Source organism: Callorhinchus milii, unplaced genomic scaffold, assembly GCF_018977255.1.
Source record: "Callorhinchus milii isolate IMCB2004 unplaced genomic scaffold, IMCB_Cmil_1.0 Scaffold1, whole genome shotgun sequence".
Taxonomy (NCBI): domain Eukaryota; kingdom Metazoa; phylum Chordata; class Chondrichthyes; order Chimaeriformes; family Callorhinchidae; genus Callorhinchus; species Callorhinchus milii.
Window position 1 is genome coordinate 97,774,603 of NW_024704742.1, and position 17,462 is coordinate 97,792,064.

General features: G+C 45.1%; 1 protein-coding gene across 3 annotated transcripts in view; it reads right to left on the reverse strand.

The window, feature by feature from the left end:
* pcsk5b (proprotein convertase subtilisin/kexin type 5b) overlaps positions 1-17,462 on the reverse strand; it is a 201,042-nt gene that overhangs the window by 102,903 nt on the left and 80,677 nt on the right. For all 3 annotated transcript variants that reach the window (XM_042333710.1, XM_042333712.1, XM_042333715.1), the window contains exons 8-9: positions 11,493-11,705; positions 8,369-8,469 (exon numbers count right to left, since the gene is read on the reverse strand). In XM_042333710.1, coding sequence (XP_042189644.1) covers positions 8,369-8,469; positions 11,493-11,705 — 314 coding nt within the window. The remainder of the gene's footprint in view (positions 1-8,368; positions 8,470-11,492; positions 11,706-17,462) is intronic.

Consider the following 17,462-nt stretch of genomic DNA (forward strand, 5'->3'; position numbering starts at 1 on the left):
GAACTTTTATACTACCAACCCAACCGTCCCCTCCGCTCAGCAGGCACTGGTCTGCTTCACATCCCACTGGTCTCACCACTGGTGGTCAGGTTTTCAGCCTTTCTGCCCCCACCCTCTGGAATTGCACCTTAGAGTCCCTCAGCCTTGCCCTTCCCTTGCCTCCTTTAAGGTTTGTCTCCAGATCTTCACCTTTGACCACGCCTTTGGTCATCTTCCCACCATCACTCCACCAGTTCCTACCCTCTTAAATCCAATACCCAGCTCGAGTGCAAACCAACAAATGTCCAATGCCTTGAGACATCCTCCCAATGTCAAAGGCACCATATAAATGCAATTTGTTGTTGTTTTGTCACAGTTCAAATGTTTATCCATTCATCGGTTTCACCTTCCCTTCCCATAGCCTGAGGCACAGTCTTATTTCTCCACCATCTCATCAGACATCAGGCTCAGAGGTGTGCCTAAAAGGGTGGCCTCGATTCCCACACAAGGACTTGGTTCACACATCGGCAAATGCAATCCCTTTTCTTGGTCAGAGTATCACCTTCAAATACCTCCACAGACAAGCCCCATCTTCTTAATAATCTTCTGCTCTGCCAGCTCTGGGCTTTATGCACCCTGCCCCATAATCAGTGAGAAAGCGTTCAGTCACTTTGCACACCCTTCTTCACCCCCAAGGCTCTCCTCTGCAATTCTCTCCCCAAATCCCTCCACCCTTCTCCCTACTTCTTTGCTTTTAAAACACATCTGAAAACTTCTCTTTAACTATGACTTTGGTCATCTCCTGCAAAACCCCCCACCATCTCCCACACAGCCCAGGCTCTCACTTTGTCCCTGTAAAACACTATGAGACGCTCTTCTTTGTGAAAGGCACTATATAAGTACAAATTGTTGTTGGTGTGTTGGGTGTGGGGGTAGGGGCATGGTAAGTGGTAGAGGAGGGAAAAGAGAAAGGAAAAGGTGTTCTCTTTTATTGCAAAATGCACATGCGAGTGTGTGGGCGGGTTTCACTCGTTCAAACAAATAGTGTGCTGACCCTTGCTGTGTAAACTCACACATGAAGAATGGCAACTTTGAAGAGTTGCCAGTGTCCATGGAGCATGAATCAATGTATTAAGTGGAGGTGTAACAAATCCACACAGTGCCATGAATTCTAACACATCTGACACCAGACTGTAAAAGAGAACATCCCAAATATCACACGTGTAAGATTACATCGCAATTTTTTTCACTCTTCAAGGCCAGCATCAGGTTTCTTGAACTGAACGCAGTTTCTCTGCCCAAACTCAGATAAGTGTGGGGTATAGAAGCCAGACACCAACTGAGTGTGAACTGCTATCCTTTAACTGAGAGCGCTAGAGAAGACCCTAGAGGGGTGGGGGTGAACTTCTGCCAGTATTGGCAGCGAGATTTTGGAATGTGATTTGCCTATTTATAAAACACATATTGGCAAGATCAGTAACAAAAGAGCTTCATCTGCTAGAATTAGTTTCAGAGAATCAACAAGATGAGGGGGAAAAGCAATTCCGTGGGAATTAGAATCTAAATGGTATTAGTCCACAATACACTGCACAGGTCGGGGATTTAGGGATACAACAACAACAACTCACACTTATATAGCACCCTCCATGCAGGGTAGCATCTCAGAGTGTTAACAATGGCGGAGCGTGACTCCAAACCGGGGGTAGGGGGCCGTAAACACGGTCGAACAGCAAAGTTTTCAGGTGGGACTTGAAAGAGGGGAGAGAGGGGCAAGGTGGAGGGATTGAGGGAGTGTTTCAGAGTTTTGGGCGTAGTGGTTGAAACAACAACAACAAGATTCCATTTATAGAGCACCTTTCACGTCGGGAGGACGTCCCAAGGAGCTGGACAGTTGGGTCAGGAGCCGAGCAGGGGGAAAATGGTCAGGGTGAGGGGAGGGAAGGGAGGGAGCGAGGAGGGGGTAGAGAGTCGAGAGGGGAGCTGAAGGCACGGTCAAAGAGAAAGGTCTTGAGACCGGCCTTGAAGGAGGAAAGGGAGGAAGCAAGGCGAAGGCACTGGGGGATGGAGTTCCAGAGCCTAGGGGCTGAGAGCCCGGCCACCGATGGTAGGGCGGTTGGGGCGGGGGATGTGGAGCAGACCGGAGCCAGAGGAATGGAGGGTATGGGCAGGTAGGTAGGGCGATAGTAGGTCGGAGAGATAGGAGGGAGCAAGGCCGTGAATGGCCTTGTAGGTGAGGATGAGGATCTTGAATTCGAGCACAACCTCCGATGGTGGGGCAGAAGAAGCGAGGTACGAGCAGGAGGCCGGTGCCAGTAAAGCAGAGGCGCTGGGTAGGGAATGGGGAGTGAGGAGGTCAGAGAGGTAGGGAGGTGCCAGAGAGTGAATGGATTTGAACATGAGAGTGAGGATCTTGAAGTTGATCCATTCGGTGATGGGGAGCCAGTGGAGCCTGGCCAGAACTGGTGAAATGTGAGTACGGAGTTTTGTCCGGGTCAGTACACGGGCAGCAGAGTTTTGAATGAGCTGGATCTTGTGAAACGTGCAGCTGGGGAGACCGGTGAGAAGTGCATTGGAGTAATCCAAACGGGAGGTGACAAACGCATGCACGAGGGTTTCGGCTACATTTGGGGTAAGGTATGGTCAGAGCTGGGCAATGTGGCGGAGGTGGAAGGGAGCTGGTCCTGGTCAGGGGCCAAATGTGAGGGAGGAAGGACAGTTGGGGGTCAAACCAGATGTGTAGATTGTACACTGGTTTGGTGAGTCTGAGGGAGAGGCCAGGGAGGTTGAGGAGTTTAGATCCGCAGGGGTGAAGACGTTGACAGGAGCCAAGGAGTATGGCTTCTATCTTGTCCATATTCAGCTGCAGGCCTTGATATCTGCCAGACTGCCTGCCAGAGTAAGACTGGATAAAGGAACCTGGGGCCTTTGGTGGATAGATTGCTGATCCGATCAGCACTATGAAGGGAGACATATTAGATTTTGGGGCATATCCCAGCTAACGCACAAATCACAGAACAAAATCCTAAAGGCCTTCTTCTTCGACCATGCCAACGGTCACATTCCCTCCTCTCCCCAGCTCAATGTCAACCTCCGCTTGAGCTAAGTGCTCCAAGATGCTAACCATGCATAAAGGGCGCTATGTAATACAAGTTGTTGGTGGTGAACTTGTACAGAGGCCTATTCCAGTCCTATCTGGACTTGGGCTATGTGCAAGTTTCCATAATGCCCGAGGGCACTAACATCTAGGCTGTGGAGTCCCCTGGGGTAGTGGTTAGCGCGCACAGGACCCGGGTTCGATTGCAGGGTGGGCGAAACCTTAGGCAAATTTCCTTACTCTACACACCTTTGTTTACTAGCAGTAAGTAGGAATCTGGTTGTTAGTTGTTTGGTTGATCACTTTCAGGGATATTAATCTCTCCAAAAAAAATAATGGTCACTCGATCCATGACTGTTTGAGGGACACGCCTATGCAGAATTGGCTGCCGCATTTCACCCACAAAATACAGTCAACCCATTTTACAATATATTTTGTGAAGCACTTTGAGGTGTCTCAATGATGTGATAAGGCACTACAACAACAACAAGATTTCATTTATAGAGCGCCTTTCACATCGGGAGGACGTCCCAAGGCACTGGACAGTTAGGTCAGGACCCGAGCAGGGGGGAAATGGTCAGGGTGAGGGGAGGGAAGGGAGGGAGCGAGGAGGGGGTAGAGAGTCGAGAGGGGAGCTGAAGGCACGGTCAAAGAGAAAGGTCTTGAGACCGGCCTTGAAGGAGGAAAGGGAGGAAGCAAGGTGAAGGCACCGGAGTATGGAGTTCCAGAGCCTGGGGGCTGAGAGGCTGAAGGCCCGGCCACCGATGGTAGGGCGGTTGGGGCGGGGGATGTGGAGCAGACCGGAGCCAGAGGAACGGAGGGTACGGGCAGGTAAGTAGGGGGATAGTAGGTGGGAGAGGTAAGAGGGAGCAAGGCCATGTATGAGGATGAGGATCTTGAATTCGATCCTCTGGGGGATGGGGAGCCAGTGGAGGCGAGCGAGGGTGGGAGTGATGTGGTCCCGAAGCCTGGTGCGGGACAGTACACGAGCTGCAGAGTTCTGAATGACCTACAGCTTGTGGAGGGAGGTGCCGGGGAGGCCGGCGAAGAGAGAGTTCCCATAGTCCAGCCTTGAGGTGATAAAAGACTACATCAAATGCAAGAATTATTATTTTTAACTGAAGTACTGTGTAGAATTCTGTTTATCATATTATTGTAGTGGAATCTTGGCATTGGCAAGGGTAAAGCAAGCACAACCCCATGTATAATTTCTTCCCAGTTCATGAGCTATCTGCTCCGAGGCAGAGTATATTCCTACACAAATGTCCACTATTGCTCTTCCAGTTGGCTACCAGGAGGAACAGGGCAGCACTTCCACAGCAAAAAGGTGGGAAATGTAACTGGGCATTTGTACTTTTGATGTGCTGTCCCACTGTACGCATTTTAAAGCTGTTCTTTTTTTTAATTTCCACTAAGTTTGAACCAAACAAAGCTCTTCCCTCCTTTTTTCATCAACTCCTCCCCCCCCAAACACGCTATCCCCTTTAAGTACCAGTTTACAGTTTCTAAGCCAGCTCTGATGCACTGCCAACATTTGTAAAGTAGCTTTACCAAAGCTGTGGGAACTCCAAAAGAAGGGCACAGTGTGGAGGGGGTGAACAAGGCTGCGATTCAATCCAGAAGCTCCAATCACATCACAAGCCACAAGAGCACAGTTCAAGCAGTTTAAGAATATCAGCAGGAGGTGGAGGCTGAAATACAACTTTAAAGTCACTCCACAGCAGCTCCTATTTTATGCACACAATATATACATTCCACAGGAGCTGAGCATTTCTCTGTTGTGTTAAGAGGAGCACAAAAACTACAACTGAGAGAAACACATTGTAGGCCAAGCCTTCAGTCTGATTTCTGAGGTGGTCTTATTACCAAGGCTCAACACTCGTGGCTTGCCCAGGTTCCAAGAATAGTACTGGCAGCTACTGGAGCACTTGAGGTAAGGAAGAATTTGCATTTTTATAGCATGTTATCACCTCAATACGTCTCAAAGCACTTCCAGGAATTGCTCTCAAGTGTAGTGACTATTTTGTAGGCAAAAGCAGCAGCAGTTTGCTCCACAAAGAGCCCCAAAACAACCATGGGGTAAATGATCTATTAAACTGGAGCAATGCTGGCCAGGGCACTAAAAGAAACACCCTTTTGTTTTCAAGTAGTGTCACAGGTTCCTTAACTTCCACCTGAACAGCCAAATGTGAGCTTAGTTTAACACCACAATTCGAAAGAGTAGTGCTTTGCCAATACCGCATTGGAGTGTCAGCCTCGACTACGAGTTCAAGATATGAAGTAGTTTTAACACAAGCTTGTCTCTTCCAAATCTTGGCCCTCATCCAGTATACGTGTTCCCCCTTGCTGCTCTCAAGGCGAGTAATGCAGAGAACACCAATGAGAGGCAGAGCTATCATAGAAAATGCATAGTGGTTCAATGATTCTATAAGTTTGCAGGGCTATGGGGAGAGAGCGGGGGAGTGAGATTGAATTGAATAGCTCTTTTCAAAGAGCTAGCACAGATACGATGGGCCGAATGGCCTCCTTCTGTGCTGTATAATTCTATGGTGTGGGGAGCGAGGAAGTAGAAGTCAGGAGAAGACAAGCTCTTTTGAATTTCCGGAAGAGTTAGAGGAAGTTCTACTCTGCATTAACCAGACCTAAATGGATGGTAAAGAAATTGGGTTTTTGAAATAAAGAGGTGCGATTCTCCAGCACAAACATCTCATAACTTAATGAACAAGAAAATCTGTAAATTCCAGAGACCACACTCCTCAAAGTCACCAAAGTAACTGTAGCTCTGTGTCTTACAGAGTTACTATGTGTTGAAGGGCTTAGAAATTCAGTGTCCATAAACTGTTGTATCTAGTTCAATTTTTACTGTCTCAGTCAAGCTACAGTTAAAAAGGTGATGATCGCTGTAATATTATACAAACATCTGGATATTTGAAGGAAGAAAGGTCAGCTTCTAAAAATGTAAAACCAAACTAGTCACAGGCTTCAAACAGCCAATATTATAATGGCCCAGTTTACAGACGGTTCAGTCCAGAGAGGATAAACAAATGTTCAGCCGGCAGCCACTCCAATCAGTTTGGAACTAGCTGACCAAGAGAGGAAAATAGTCTAGCCAAGAGACGAGGGAGAATAATTAATATCATATTTCAGCTCAACAAGGTGATGTCATCAGTGTGATCTTTTGGATTCTGAAAGGCATGTCTGGCATAACATTGCACTGATATTACCAGCGTTACATCATTGCGACTGGCTGTGTGCACAAACAATTCAATTGCCAGGAATTGCTTATAGAGTCCATCTCTCTGAGCCAGCCAGTCACAGAAAAGGCATTAAATTGGCATACTCATTCCATCCACCCTCCCCATCAACAACTCAGGTCACACACAGTCCAATCTGCATTAAGACAGTCCTAATCTCCAGTGCCCGTCACTGCCAGCACCATGGTAACTCCACTAATTCATGTATAAAATTCTCTTTAAAATAAAGACAGCTGCATTAACACACATTTTGCTCAAGTTTAAACAACTTCTTTTTTCAAACCCTTAAAAGCTAAAGCAAACATGATAAATGTAATGCCTTTTCAGTACAGCATCTCTGAATGACATTGTGTAATAAATAAGGGAGATGTATGAGCCTATTTAGCAAATTTGGCCCAATTTACCTGTTAGATTGGCCTTATGCCCAGCTAAACAAATGAACTACACAGGTCTTTGCTTGATAACAACCCAAAGCACTGAAGCAAAAATGATTCATTAGCATACCAGGCAGCTCGCAGTACGCTTGGAGTAAGACTATTTACAGCTTTTTCGGCATGCAGAAAAGTATGGGAATACTCCCATCAATCAAAAGGAGAGTGTTCAGCTGACAGTGCACCATGGAACTATGCTTCCTCAGTAGTAACACCTCAATACCGCTGTGAAGCAAGTCGTTTAATGTGTTGTCCTTCAAGTTTTCTTTGATAGTTTCTTTTAGCACGCAATAGATTCTTTTCTTGTGGGACGAGAAAAGGAAGCCCTCAGATGAACAGGCCAATGCTGTGATTGATTGCTACACCGTAATGATAGGTTAACATCATCAGCAAACTGATTGGGAATGTTCCCAGATATTACCAACGCATAGCACTATCAATTCACATTTCTGTACAATATGAATATGGATATAATGTGGTTGCAGTGTAGATTCCGTTCACTCTGATGCAAACAGCTGACACTCTTGCTTGCCACGTAACAATTGTTTTTTGCAGTAAAATAACCAACTTCTGGATCACCAATGTTACTCTCTGCAGGCGATTTTCACAGTACAGTGGGCAGAGGGATGAAGTTAGCCGGCCTCATGCCCATGCGGTGAAACCACCAATCGCTCGTCATCCTCACCTTTAAATCCTTGCATGCCATTCCCTAACCCTACCTCTTTTACATCCTCAAACTGTACTGTCCAGGTCACTCTCTTTGCTCAGTGGGCACTGGCCTACTTCCTTTCCCCACTCTACCTACTCCATCCTAGAGTTTCTCCAACCTGCTCCCTCCCTCACTTCTTTTAACGTCAACGACCTCAAGACCTATCTCTTTGACCGTGCCTTCAGACACCTTTCTCCTCCCCAACCCCTGTAGGCTCCCACCCCCAGCTCAAGTACCCAGCCAGAAATGTTAAGCAGCTTGGGACGTCCTGCTGATGTAAAAGGTGTTACATAAATGTAAACTGTATTGTATTTTTGTTGGATCACACCGAGGGATTTATTCGATCCTAACCACTGGGTTTGAACAGGGCTCCACTGTATTTAGTTCTTAATTCTTAAATTGTACTGCAGTAAAACTGCTGTGTTATAAATGGTAGTTGGAGGTCCAAAATATCCCAAGCATCATTATAACTGGGTGTGATTGCCTGTCATAATGTGCGCACTGACTACACAGGAAGTGGCGTTGGTAACTATTTGAAATTGGCTGTTGTGGTTTCCCACGTATCAGCCTGCATGTTAAAGCCCTGTTGGAGCCAGGGCACATATTTGGGGATGCTTTTGGTAAGTAAATGCTGTGGTCCACACCCCAAATTGTGCTAAAAGCGAACCCACATGATCATGAAGTGAGTTACACTCGGGTTCTAATGTACTAATAAAAGGGATATAGGAATCTGGAAAAATCCATCCAAATAAGACAGAAGCTGCATTATAAAAAATAATTGATGGTTTCAAGATAAGGATAACATTTCTATCATTAAGTTAATTCATTAAGTCCATTTTCATTAATTTTACAGAAGTAGCATTTGATCAACATCTCTTTGAAATGAAGGATTAAAGCTTACTTTGCTTCCAGTGCCAGTGCTATGATCCCAGCAGCCATTGGTGCTGAGGCTGAGGTTCCTGTGTGGCTGTCTGTACAACGCTGCCTGAGGTCAGTTGTGATCTGAAACAAATTGGCCAAAATAATTAACTTAAGTCACTGTCCATTACATTTCCATTTTAAACCTACAAACACAGAATGTCAAGTGTGCCAACACAAGTATAGTAATAGGTTCGGTGTTGGCATGACAATAAATGCTCCTAAACCTTTAAAAGGCAACTCTTGGTTAAGGTGGCCTAAAAATTGACCAATTTTCTGATAAGATTAGAGCCGTCTAATATATAGCCAGAAACTAAAATCAGGCAGGTCCGCAATACTTCAACGCACGGCTGATGGCAGACCAGCCAGCCTTGCTCATTGACAGGACATTGACATTGGAGGTGCAGATGTTCACGAAAAGCAGAAATTTCTCCCACTCCGCTCCTGTTAGCCTTGCAAGCGAAAGCCCTAAAAAAAAAGTTGGGTGGTCTTAGCTGAATAAGCAGCTAAGGAAACTTGCCAGACAGTGTACTCAAGCTATGGGGTTTTAGTTTGCCAGCAGTAAACTCCAGCAGTGGTAACGCACACTGGGTCCGTACATTTAGGGAGAGGGTGTGCATTCCATTTCAAACAAAGGAATTTCCAGGTATAGATAGCAGACATGGAACTCAGTCTGGTTTGGATACTCATAAGTGTGTGATGGATTTCCACATGTGGCAGACACTCGGCTGACCAAAACAAATCTAATAAAGAAAAACAATATCTGGGTATCACTTGGCAAACCAAAAATGTATACCCTTTTGTCTTTTACTTTCCCATATTCCCTGAGCCCTAATCAATGAATGGTCATGGTAGGAAACTACAACAGGATCAAAAGTATCGAAAGCCAACTGATTAACCTGGTCTTAGCTTAACCACCATAATAACCCATGATTTATTACGGTTGAGGTGTAGAGTGTTTTAGTCCTCAATGGGATAAAACTTTTGCAGTTTGAAAAAGTTGTAGAAAAAAGTTTTATGCGAGTATGGTTACTGTCTGCTCCTCTCTGGCAGTCTCAATTAATTATTCTAGGACACATTTTTTTAAATTAAAGTTTCAAGCTGCTATTACCGATTTAGGGCAGAGAGAAAGAAACAAGGCAACATTTGTAAGAGATTTATCTAGGTTTCTAAATACAAAAATTAGACAACGACTGGGTTGACATTTCTAAAAATGTTCACAAATACCAACCAGCAAAACCTTTGATTACAGTAGGACCCATTTATATTTGCCCCCAAATCACCAACCAACACCCCAATTTTATTCAGACTTCTTACAAGCTTATGGAAGATTCCACATTTACTCAAGCGCCATAGCACTCTGCAATTTCGATTGCTATTCCAACACTTTGTATGGTGTAAGCCCCCTGTTCCTTAATGTGTAAGGTCACACCTGTTAAAAGTGTTGGCTGTGGTATGCAAGTACAATGTGCATTACTTTCTCTGAAGCTAGACATGAGCCATGTTACAAATTGTCCAGAGGTAGGAGATGGTTCTCTCAGTCTCTAGCATAGCTTTGTGTTGCTGCTATGGTTACTGCTGCCTATGGAGGTTGAGCTGGTTCTCGTCACCTTACAATCTACTACCTTACAGCATGGCCATTATTGTTAGTGTTGTGGATCTGTAATGTAAATGTAAAGTTATTCATAAACGTGTGAGAAAAAGCTTTACAATAATAATAATAATAATAATAATCCTTGCATTTGATATAGCGCCTTTCACGTCGGGAGGACGTCCCAAAGCGCTTCACAGAACACACTGTAAAGTGAATTGACTGTATATTTGTGGGCGAACGCGGCAGCCAATTGCGCACAGCAATGTCCCACAAACAGTCGTAGATTGAAAATCTACAATAATTTTTATTATTTTTTTTTTTTTGGAGGGATTATTATTAGGCGTGTGGAGTAAGGAAACTTGCCCAAGGTTTCGCCCTGCCTGGAATTGAACTCAGGTCTCTCGCTTGCAAAGCGAGTGCTCTAACCACTGAGCTACAGGACTCCACAAATAGAATTCGATTTACATATTAGACCAAATGCAATTTGAATTACCTAATATGTTCCTCACAAAGCTCTTTTGATTGTATATTTCAAGTCTGTTGTGTTAGCATAATGCAGCCTCTGGACACATCTGTTCACACACATTAATGTGATCCCCAGTGTGATGGTGAAGAGAAGCTGCCCTATGAGAATCTTATGATTCAGGTACTTTATACAAGATATTTTGCAACACATCACAATAGCAAGCATATGGCTAAGGCTTCATACTGTGCTTAGGAAGTATGATGTTCCAAGTGAACCTCAGTAAATTACCATCTCTAGGACAGAGTCTGTTCTCACTGAGATGTGTGCTACCAACCAAGTCGGATATTTGTCAGTGCAGAGAGGATTACACAGATCACATTCATTAGTAAAAACCTGCTGGGCTCATCACAAATGGTTCTTACTTAGGTTCCACCATGTTGCTATGTTAAGATTATGAAGCAAAATTGTTCTAAGGCCACTCATTTGGTTTTAAAAACAAAGCACATGTGTAAACTCAGCCTCATCAGAAGGATAAAATTGTGGTCCTTGAAGATGGGTGGGCTTTCAAGACAACGACAGAGTGTATGGGTGACAAATGTGCTCACTTCTCAAGTGGTCTAATAGTTGAGTCGACACCTCAGGCCAAGGTTAAGATACTCAACGAATATCCTACTCTACCTTACGCGAGACTTGGAGATGTCAATAGCTCTGACATATGTCTTTTGGAGCTAGTTCAGTGGCAGATAAACCCCACACAACCTTCACCCAGAAGATAAATTTAGTTTTTTTCACATATCAACCTTGATTAGGTAAAGGACTAAGTGGACCTACAGGAATTCAAACCATTAACCTAATGATTCCATAACGGGTGCTCAACTGATTGAGCTACTCATGAGGTTTCGATACTGAAGGCCATTCTGTCCATCCCTAAAGGTGACCTACAAAAAGTTACAAGTTGAAAGCAGAAACTCAGATTCTCTCAGCCATAACCTTATTCGGATGGGGAGGGGTGAAAAGAAGAGGAAAGGGGAGAGAGAAAGTACTCACTATTTTCCGATCGTAAGACTCTCCACTGCTGTAGGTAGTTGCGAGGGTGGATGCGCACTCCTCCAGGTACCAGGGTTTCTTGCCGCTCTCTGCTGTGCTGCTGATTGAGATGGTGTAGATGCTGTTGGTGTAGCCATCACAGGAGCAATGGTCTCGGCTACGGCCACCATTACCAGACGCCCAAACGTAGATAGAACCCAAACCCCTTCGGCCCTATGAGAAAATAAACCAAAATACTGTAACAACCAAGTCCTCTTTTTCATTTTTCCATAGGTTTTGAATAGTCAATAAAACAAATACACAAAGTCACTTATGCAAACTATATAAAATCCAGATCTCATTTCCCTTGTCCTGTGAATTCCAAAAGCACAAACGCACACATATATATATATGTTGCGAGGGTGAATGAGCACTCCTCAGGTATCAGGGTTTCTTGCCGCTCTCTGTTGTGCTGCTGATTGAGATGGTGTAGATGCTGTTGATGTAGCCATCACAGGAGCAATATATATATATATGTGTGTGTGTGTGTGTATTTGGTGGTCTTCATTTGGTTTATCCCTGGAAAGCAAACAGAAGGATTGAGGGTGGGGAGGTGATGGGAGAGAGGGTGGTCTAGAAGGTACAACAAAAAGCGGGCAGATCATATTGATTGATGGCCAGTGTCAGATCATCTTCATTGAGGGGTTATTTTTTAGAATTAACCAGTGTATTGGATCAGTAAGATTTAAAAAAAACATAAATCACTCTGCTCCCCCATTGCCAGGAGGTTTCTAATGCCATTCTTCAAACAGCTACAAGAGAGTGCACAATACAACAGAGTGACCATTCTCTACCCACCCCCCACGCACACACATACACACTCACTCTTCCCCCACCCAGCTTAAGGAAAATCCCTGGCTGCGTGAGATCTCAGTGGAGTACGGGAACTGAGAATGCCCCTCCAAACCATTAAATGGATGGTGGTGTGCTAACATATTGCCTTACCCACTTCCTGTGTTACCACAACTCACCTGTACACAATAATAAATGATGGGGCAATCTACCTGCTATATTGACCTTATAATTGCAAACAGTCCCATTTTCAAACATGGCCACATCCACTAACAGATCGGTGCCATCTCAGGGGAAGCTGATCACTCTTGGGGATAGGTTGTGACAGGCACTTCCACCAAATTAAATCTCTCAAAGGTTTTGTTTTCTTATAATAATCCTTGCATTTGATATTGCATCTTATCATGTCTTTTGAGCACTTCATAGAATATACTGTAAAGTGAATTGACTGTATATTTTCTTGGTTATAAAGGCATGGTAGAACATTGTTGAAGACAATGTCTTTGAAAACATTCAAGTTGAAGATTGAATGCTGAAAGTTGTTTATCGTTTCTACAGAGGGAAAGAGCTCAAAGACACACAATTGATAAGATTCCTTTAGTTCTTAAAGATCTTTTTTGTCATCCTAACTTTGGTCAAATTCCCACAGCAACTAATTTCTGAAGGTTACAGGCACAAAGCAAAAGGAAATCTGGTTTGAAGAGACGGGTGGGTGTGGGGGGAGGGGGTAGAATCAATGCTGCTAAAGCTACCTTTTTGACAATAAAATTACTTGGAACAAACGCATGTGGATAATGCAAGTGATATCTAGTGCAGTAGGTGGTCACGTTTCTGACTCTGGTTTAAGGTTGAATTGACATGACAGTGTAGAAGTGCAAGTACTCTCCATGCTCCTTAGCTTCTGTGACAGAAAAGCATTCGAGGCTGTCAAGCTGTGAAATGCTGTAGTTGCCCCAATACTGTCAAGACGTCAACCCAGAAAGCACCAAAAAAAACATTCCCTGTCAGCAAGGCTACTCAAGTTAGAAGTCTATAGCCTTGGCTAAACTGGAACAGCGAAGTGCCCTTCATGCCAATTTAGAGCAGATGGCCCTCCATTAGCTTAACTATGCATCAGCCACCTTGCCTAACATGCATGTCCAATGTCACAACAACAACAAAATTACATTTTCATGTCGGGAGGACGTCCCAAGAGACTGGAAAGTCAGGGGTCAGGACCCGAACATAGGGGAGGGGTAGGGTATGGGTGAGGGAAGGCAAAGAGGTGGGAGGACGACCAAAGGCATGATCGAAGAGGAGGGTCTTGAGACCGGCCTCCAAGGAGGCAAGGGAGGAAGCGAGGCGAAGGGACTGTGGGATGGAGTTCCAGAGTGTGGGGGCAGAGAGGCTGAAAGCCCGGCCACTGATGGTAAGGCAAGTCAGGTGGGAGACATGGAGCAGGCCGGAGCCCATTGAATGGAGGGAGCGGGCAGGTCACTTCAGAAAATTGCTAGTTCCCAGTCCTGCTCAGCAATGAAGGCATGCCGGCAGACGAGCTTTGACATTAAGTGCCTTTAATATTAATATGAAATTCCTTAGCAATGAAGAGATCAGCACACTGCTGAAGCATTTTACAAAATGTGAAGGACTCATTTTTCACATCCATACAGGCTAAAATTGTTATTTGGTCTCATTCCATCAGTAGAGCTGAAAATAGGTTCATCATCCTTCCCTCCCCTCAAGTATTATATTATTTTTATATTTTACAATTCACCTCATAAAGATCACTTCAAAATCATTTCCCCAAACATTTCTTTAAAAAAGAAAATGACCAATTTTAAGACCAGAAATCTGATACGGTTGCAACATCAAGCCACATTTACTAGACGTGAACAGATAAACTCACTTTATGTACATTCTTGCAACCTCTCTCACCATAAACATAGATATTGGAAATATGAAAGGAAACAATTTCTTTACTGATTTTGAGAATTGGTTAGAGATAACTCATTTACTTTGCCAGTTTGGAATTTTCCATTTTTATTCAAAAATGATCAAACAGAGGGCAACACCCACTAAGGATGAAACAAAAACAACTTGCATTTAGATAGAGTATCTCAGCCAGGAAAGCGCCCCAGAATGCTTGACAGTGGAGGAGCACTACGCCAAGCCGGGGAGAGGTGACCATAAGCACTCAGGTGCATGAGACACTTCCAGTTAATGCAGTTACCTTCTCAGAAAGGGAAAGGCTTGGAGATAAAATACGTTGTTATTGCATTGGGTATTGTGAAAGCTAGTTTTAACCCAAAAATGCATTTACAGGTCCCTTTCACCTGTAATACTTGGGAACAATTGGGTTTGATTAACTTTGCCCTTTCACATACCCCCTCACCACTCCCCCACTGGAGCCACTCGTTGAAACAAAGTTTTCAAATATGCCGTTAAAAGAAAAATAATCTTTGCAGTCGATAGGTTGCCTCATCAAACTGTCTAAACATCTCAAAACACTGCACAGGCTTTACTGCAAAGTGTAGTGACTGTGTTTGTAGTCTTCAAGTTTGCTACATCCAGCATCAGCTACTGATTTATGGCATCCCATGATCCATACACAATGTGAATAATGTGTGAGGAACGTGATGTCAAATCCACGGAATCCTGGTTTTGTAACACAAGCACAGAGACAGCCCTAGTCAAAGTGACAAATGACATTCTGTCCACCTGCACCAGAGCTCTCTCTGTCTCCTCGTCCTTGGCCACTTTTGATACGCTTAACCACTCTATTCTTCTCCACCACCTCTCCTCTCACATCCACCTCAATGGTTCTGTTCTTGCGTGGTTCCAATCCTACCTTTCCCAACGTCTGCACTTTGTGGCCCCAACAGCTTCTCCTCTAGCCCCTGCACTGTCAAGTGTGGGTCCCTCAGCACTCTGTCTTCAGTCCCCTCCTCTTCAATCTATACATGCTCCCACTCAGCAATGTCATCTGCAGGCAACTTCCACATGCGGATGACACCCAACTCTATCTTGCTACCCGCAAGACCCCTGCCCTCCTCCCCGTCTGACCCCAACTCCCAGCTTGGGTCCAAAACCTGATTGTCCAGCGCCCTGGGACATCTTTCCAATGCGAAGGGCACTATATAAGTGTAATTTGTTGTTATGATGATGCTCAATATCAAAGGAACTCACTTTCTGAAGGGTTTGCAATGCCCTTTTCAAGCCCAGTTTACAGAAAACACTTCCTATCCCACATTTAAAATCAATTCATCTCAATGATTTTAGGCCTATAACAGCTAATTGACAGGCAATTTCCTAGTTGTACAGTGGCAAATTCAATGTCAGAGTTGGTACAGATCCGGAAGGTCTTAGGTTCTATTCCTAGTAAATGCTGAGTTAACTGCTCTCAGCTAGAGTATGAGTTGTTGTGTTTTTGGCCTAAGCAGCAATGAATTGGGGGGAAGGGTGGCGAAGAAATGAGCCACCCACCTCCTCTTGTACACTACCGATTAATCCTAGCACAAGTGCGTGCATGTTGAATAGGATTGAGCTCAGTTGTGATGCTCACCACAATGAAATAACCTGATATAACTCACAATTCAAGAATGGCTGTATATGATCTTGCGCAGCCCAGCTGCTGTACTTCCAATCAAGATTGTAGGAGATATCGATACCTTGCACTTATTCCATTCGATACATGCTCCTCATATGCATGAAGATAGTAATGATCCTTGCATTTGAGATAGCGCTTATCACATCTTCAAGACGTCTCAAAGCGCTTCAAAGAATATACTGTAAAGTGAATTGACAGTATATTTTGTGGGCCTAAGATCTGACGATCGCCATAGTAAGCACACAATGTTGTTCACAACATCCTGCTAATACAGTCACTACACTTTAAAGTATATCCTGGGAAGCGCTTTGAGGTGTCTCAAAGATGTGATAAGGCACTATAACAAATGCTAGAATTATTATTATTATCCCATATCAACCTGTCCGCTCCCTCCGCTCAGCAGGCTCTGGCCTGCTCCAAGTCCCGCACCCAGCCCGCCCAATCGGTGGTCGGGACTTCAGCCTTTCTGCCCCTACAGTTTGGAACTCCATCTCACTTTCCCTTCGCTTAGCTTCCTCCCTTGCCTCCTTCAAGGCGCGTCTCAAGACTCTCCCCTTCAACCGCACCTTTGGCCACCCTCCTTCCTTCCCTGCCCTCCACCTTCCCGCATCCTAACCCCGCACCCCTTTCATGTCGGGAGGACGTCCCCAAGCGCTGAACAGTCAGATGTCGGGGTCCGAGCATAGGGAGGGGTGGTGTAAGGGTGAGGGAAGACAGAAAGGTGGGAGGGAGACCAAAGGCACGGTCGAAGAGAAGGGTCTTGACACCAGCTTTGAAGTATGCAAGGGAGGAAACGAGGCAAAGGGACCGTGGGATGGAGCTCCAGAGTGTGGGGGCAGAGAGGTTGAAACCATGGCCACCGATGGTAGGGCAGGAGACATGGAGCAGGCCGGAGCCCGCTGAACGGAGGGAGCGGGCGGGTTGGTAGGGAGTCAGCAGGTCAGAGAGATAGGAGGGAGCAAGGCCATGAGTGGCCTTAAAGGTGAGGACGAGGATCTTGAACTCGATCCTCTGGGGAATGGGGAGCCAGTGGAGTCGGGCGAGGGTGGGAGTGATGGGGTTGTGGAGCCTAGTACGTGAGAGGGCATGAGCTGTAGAGTTTTGGATGATCTGCAGCTTGTGAAGGGAAGAATTCAGAAGACCGATGAGGAAGGAGTTCGCGTAATCAAGCCTTGAGGTGACGAATGCGTGGGTGAGGGTTTCGGCAGCCTGAGGGGTGAGGCAGTAGCGGAATCTGGCAATGTTGCTGAGGTGGTGGTATGCAGTGCCAGTCATGGCGCAGATGTGGGGGAGAAAGGACAGCTCAGGGTCAAACAATAATAATAATAATCCTTACATTTGATATAGCGCTTTTCACGTCGGGAGGACGTCCCAAAGCGCTTCACAGAACACACTGTAAAGTGAATTGACTGTATATTTGTGGGCGAACACGGCAGTCAATTGCGCACAGCAATGTCCCATAAACAGTCGTAGATTGAAAATGACCAATTTATTATTGTTTTTGGAGGGATTATTATTAGGCGTGTGGAGTAAGGAAACTTGCCCAAGGTTTC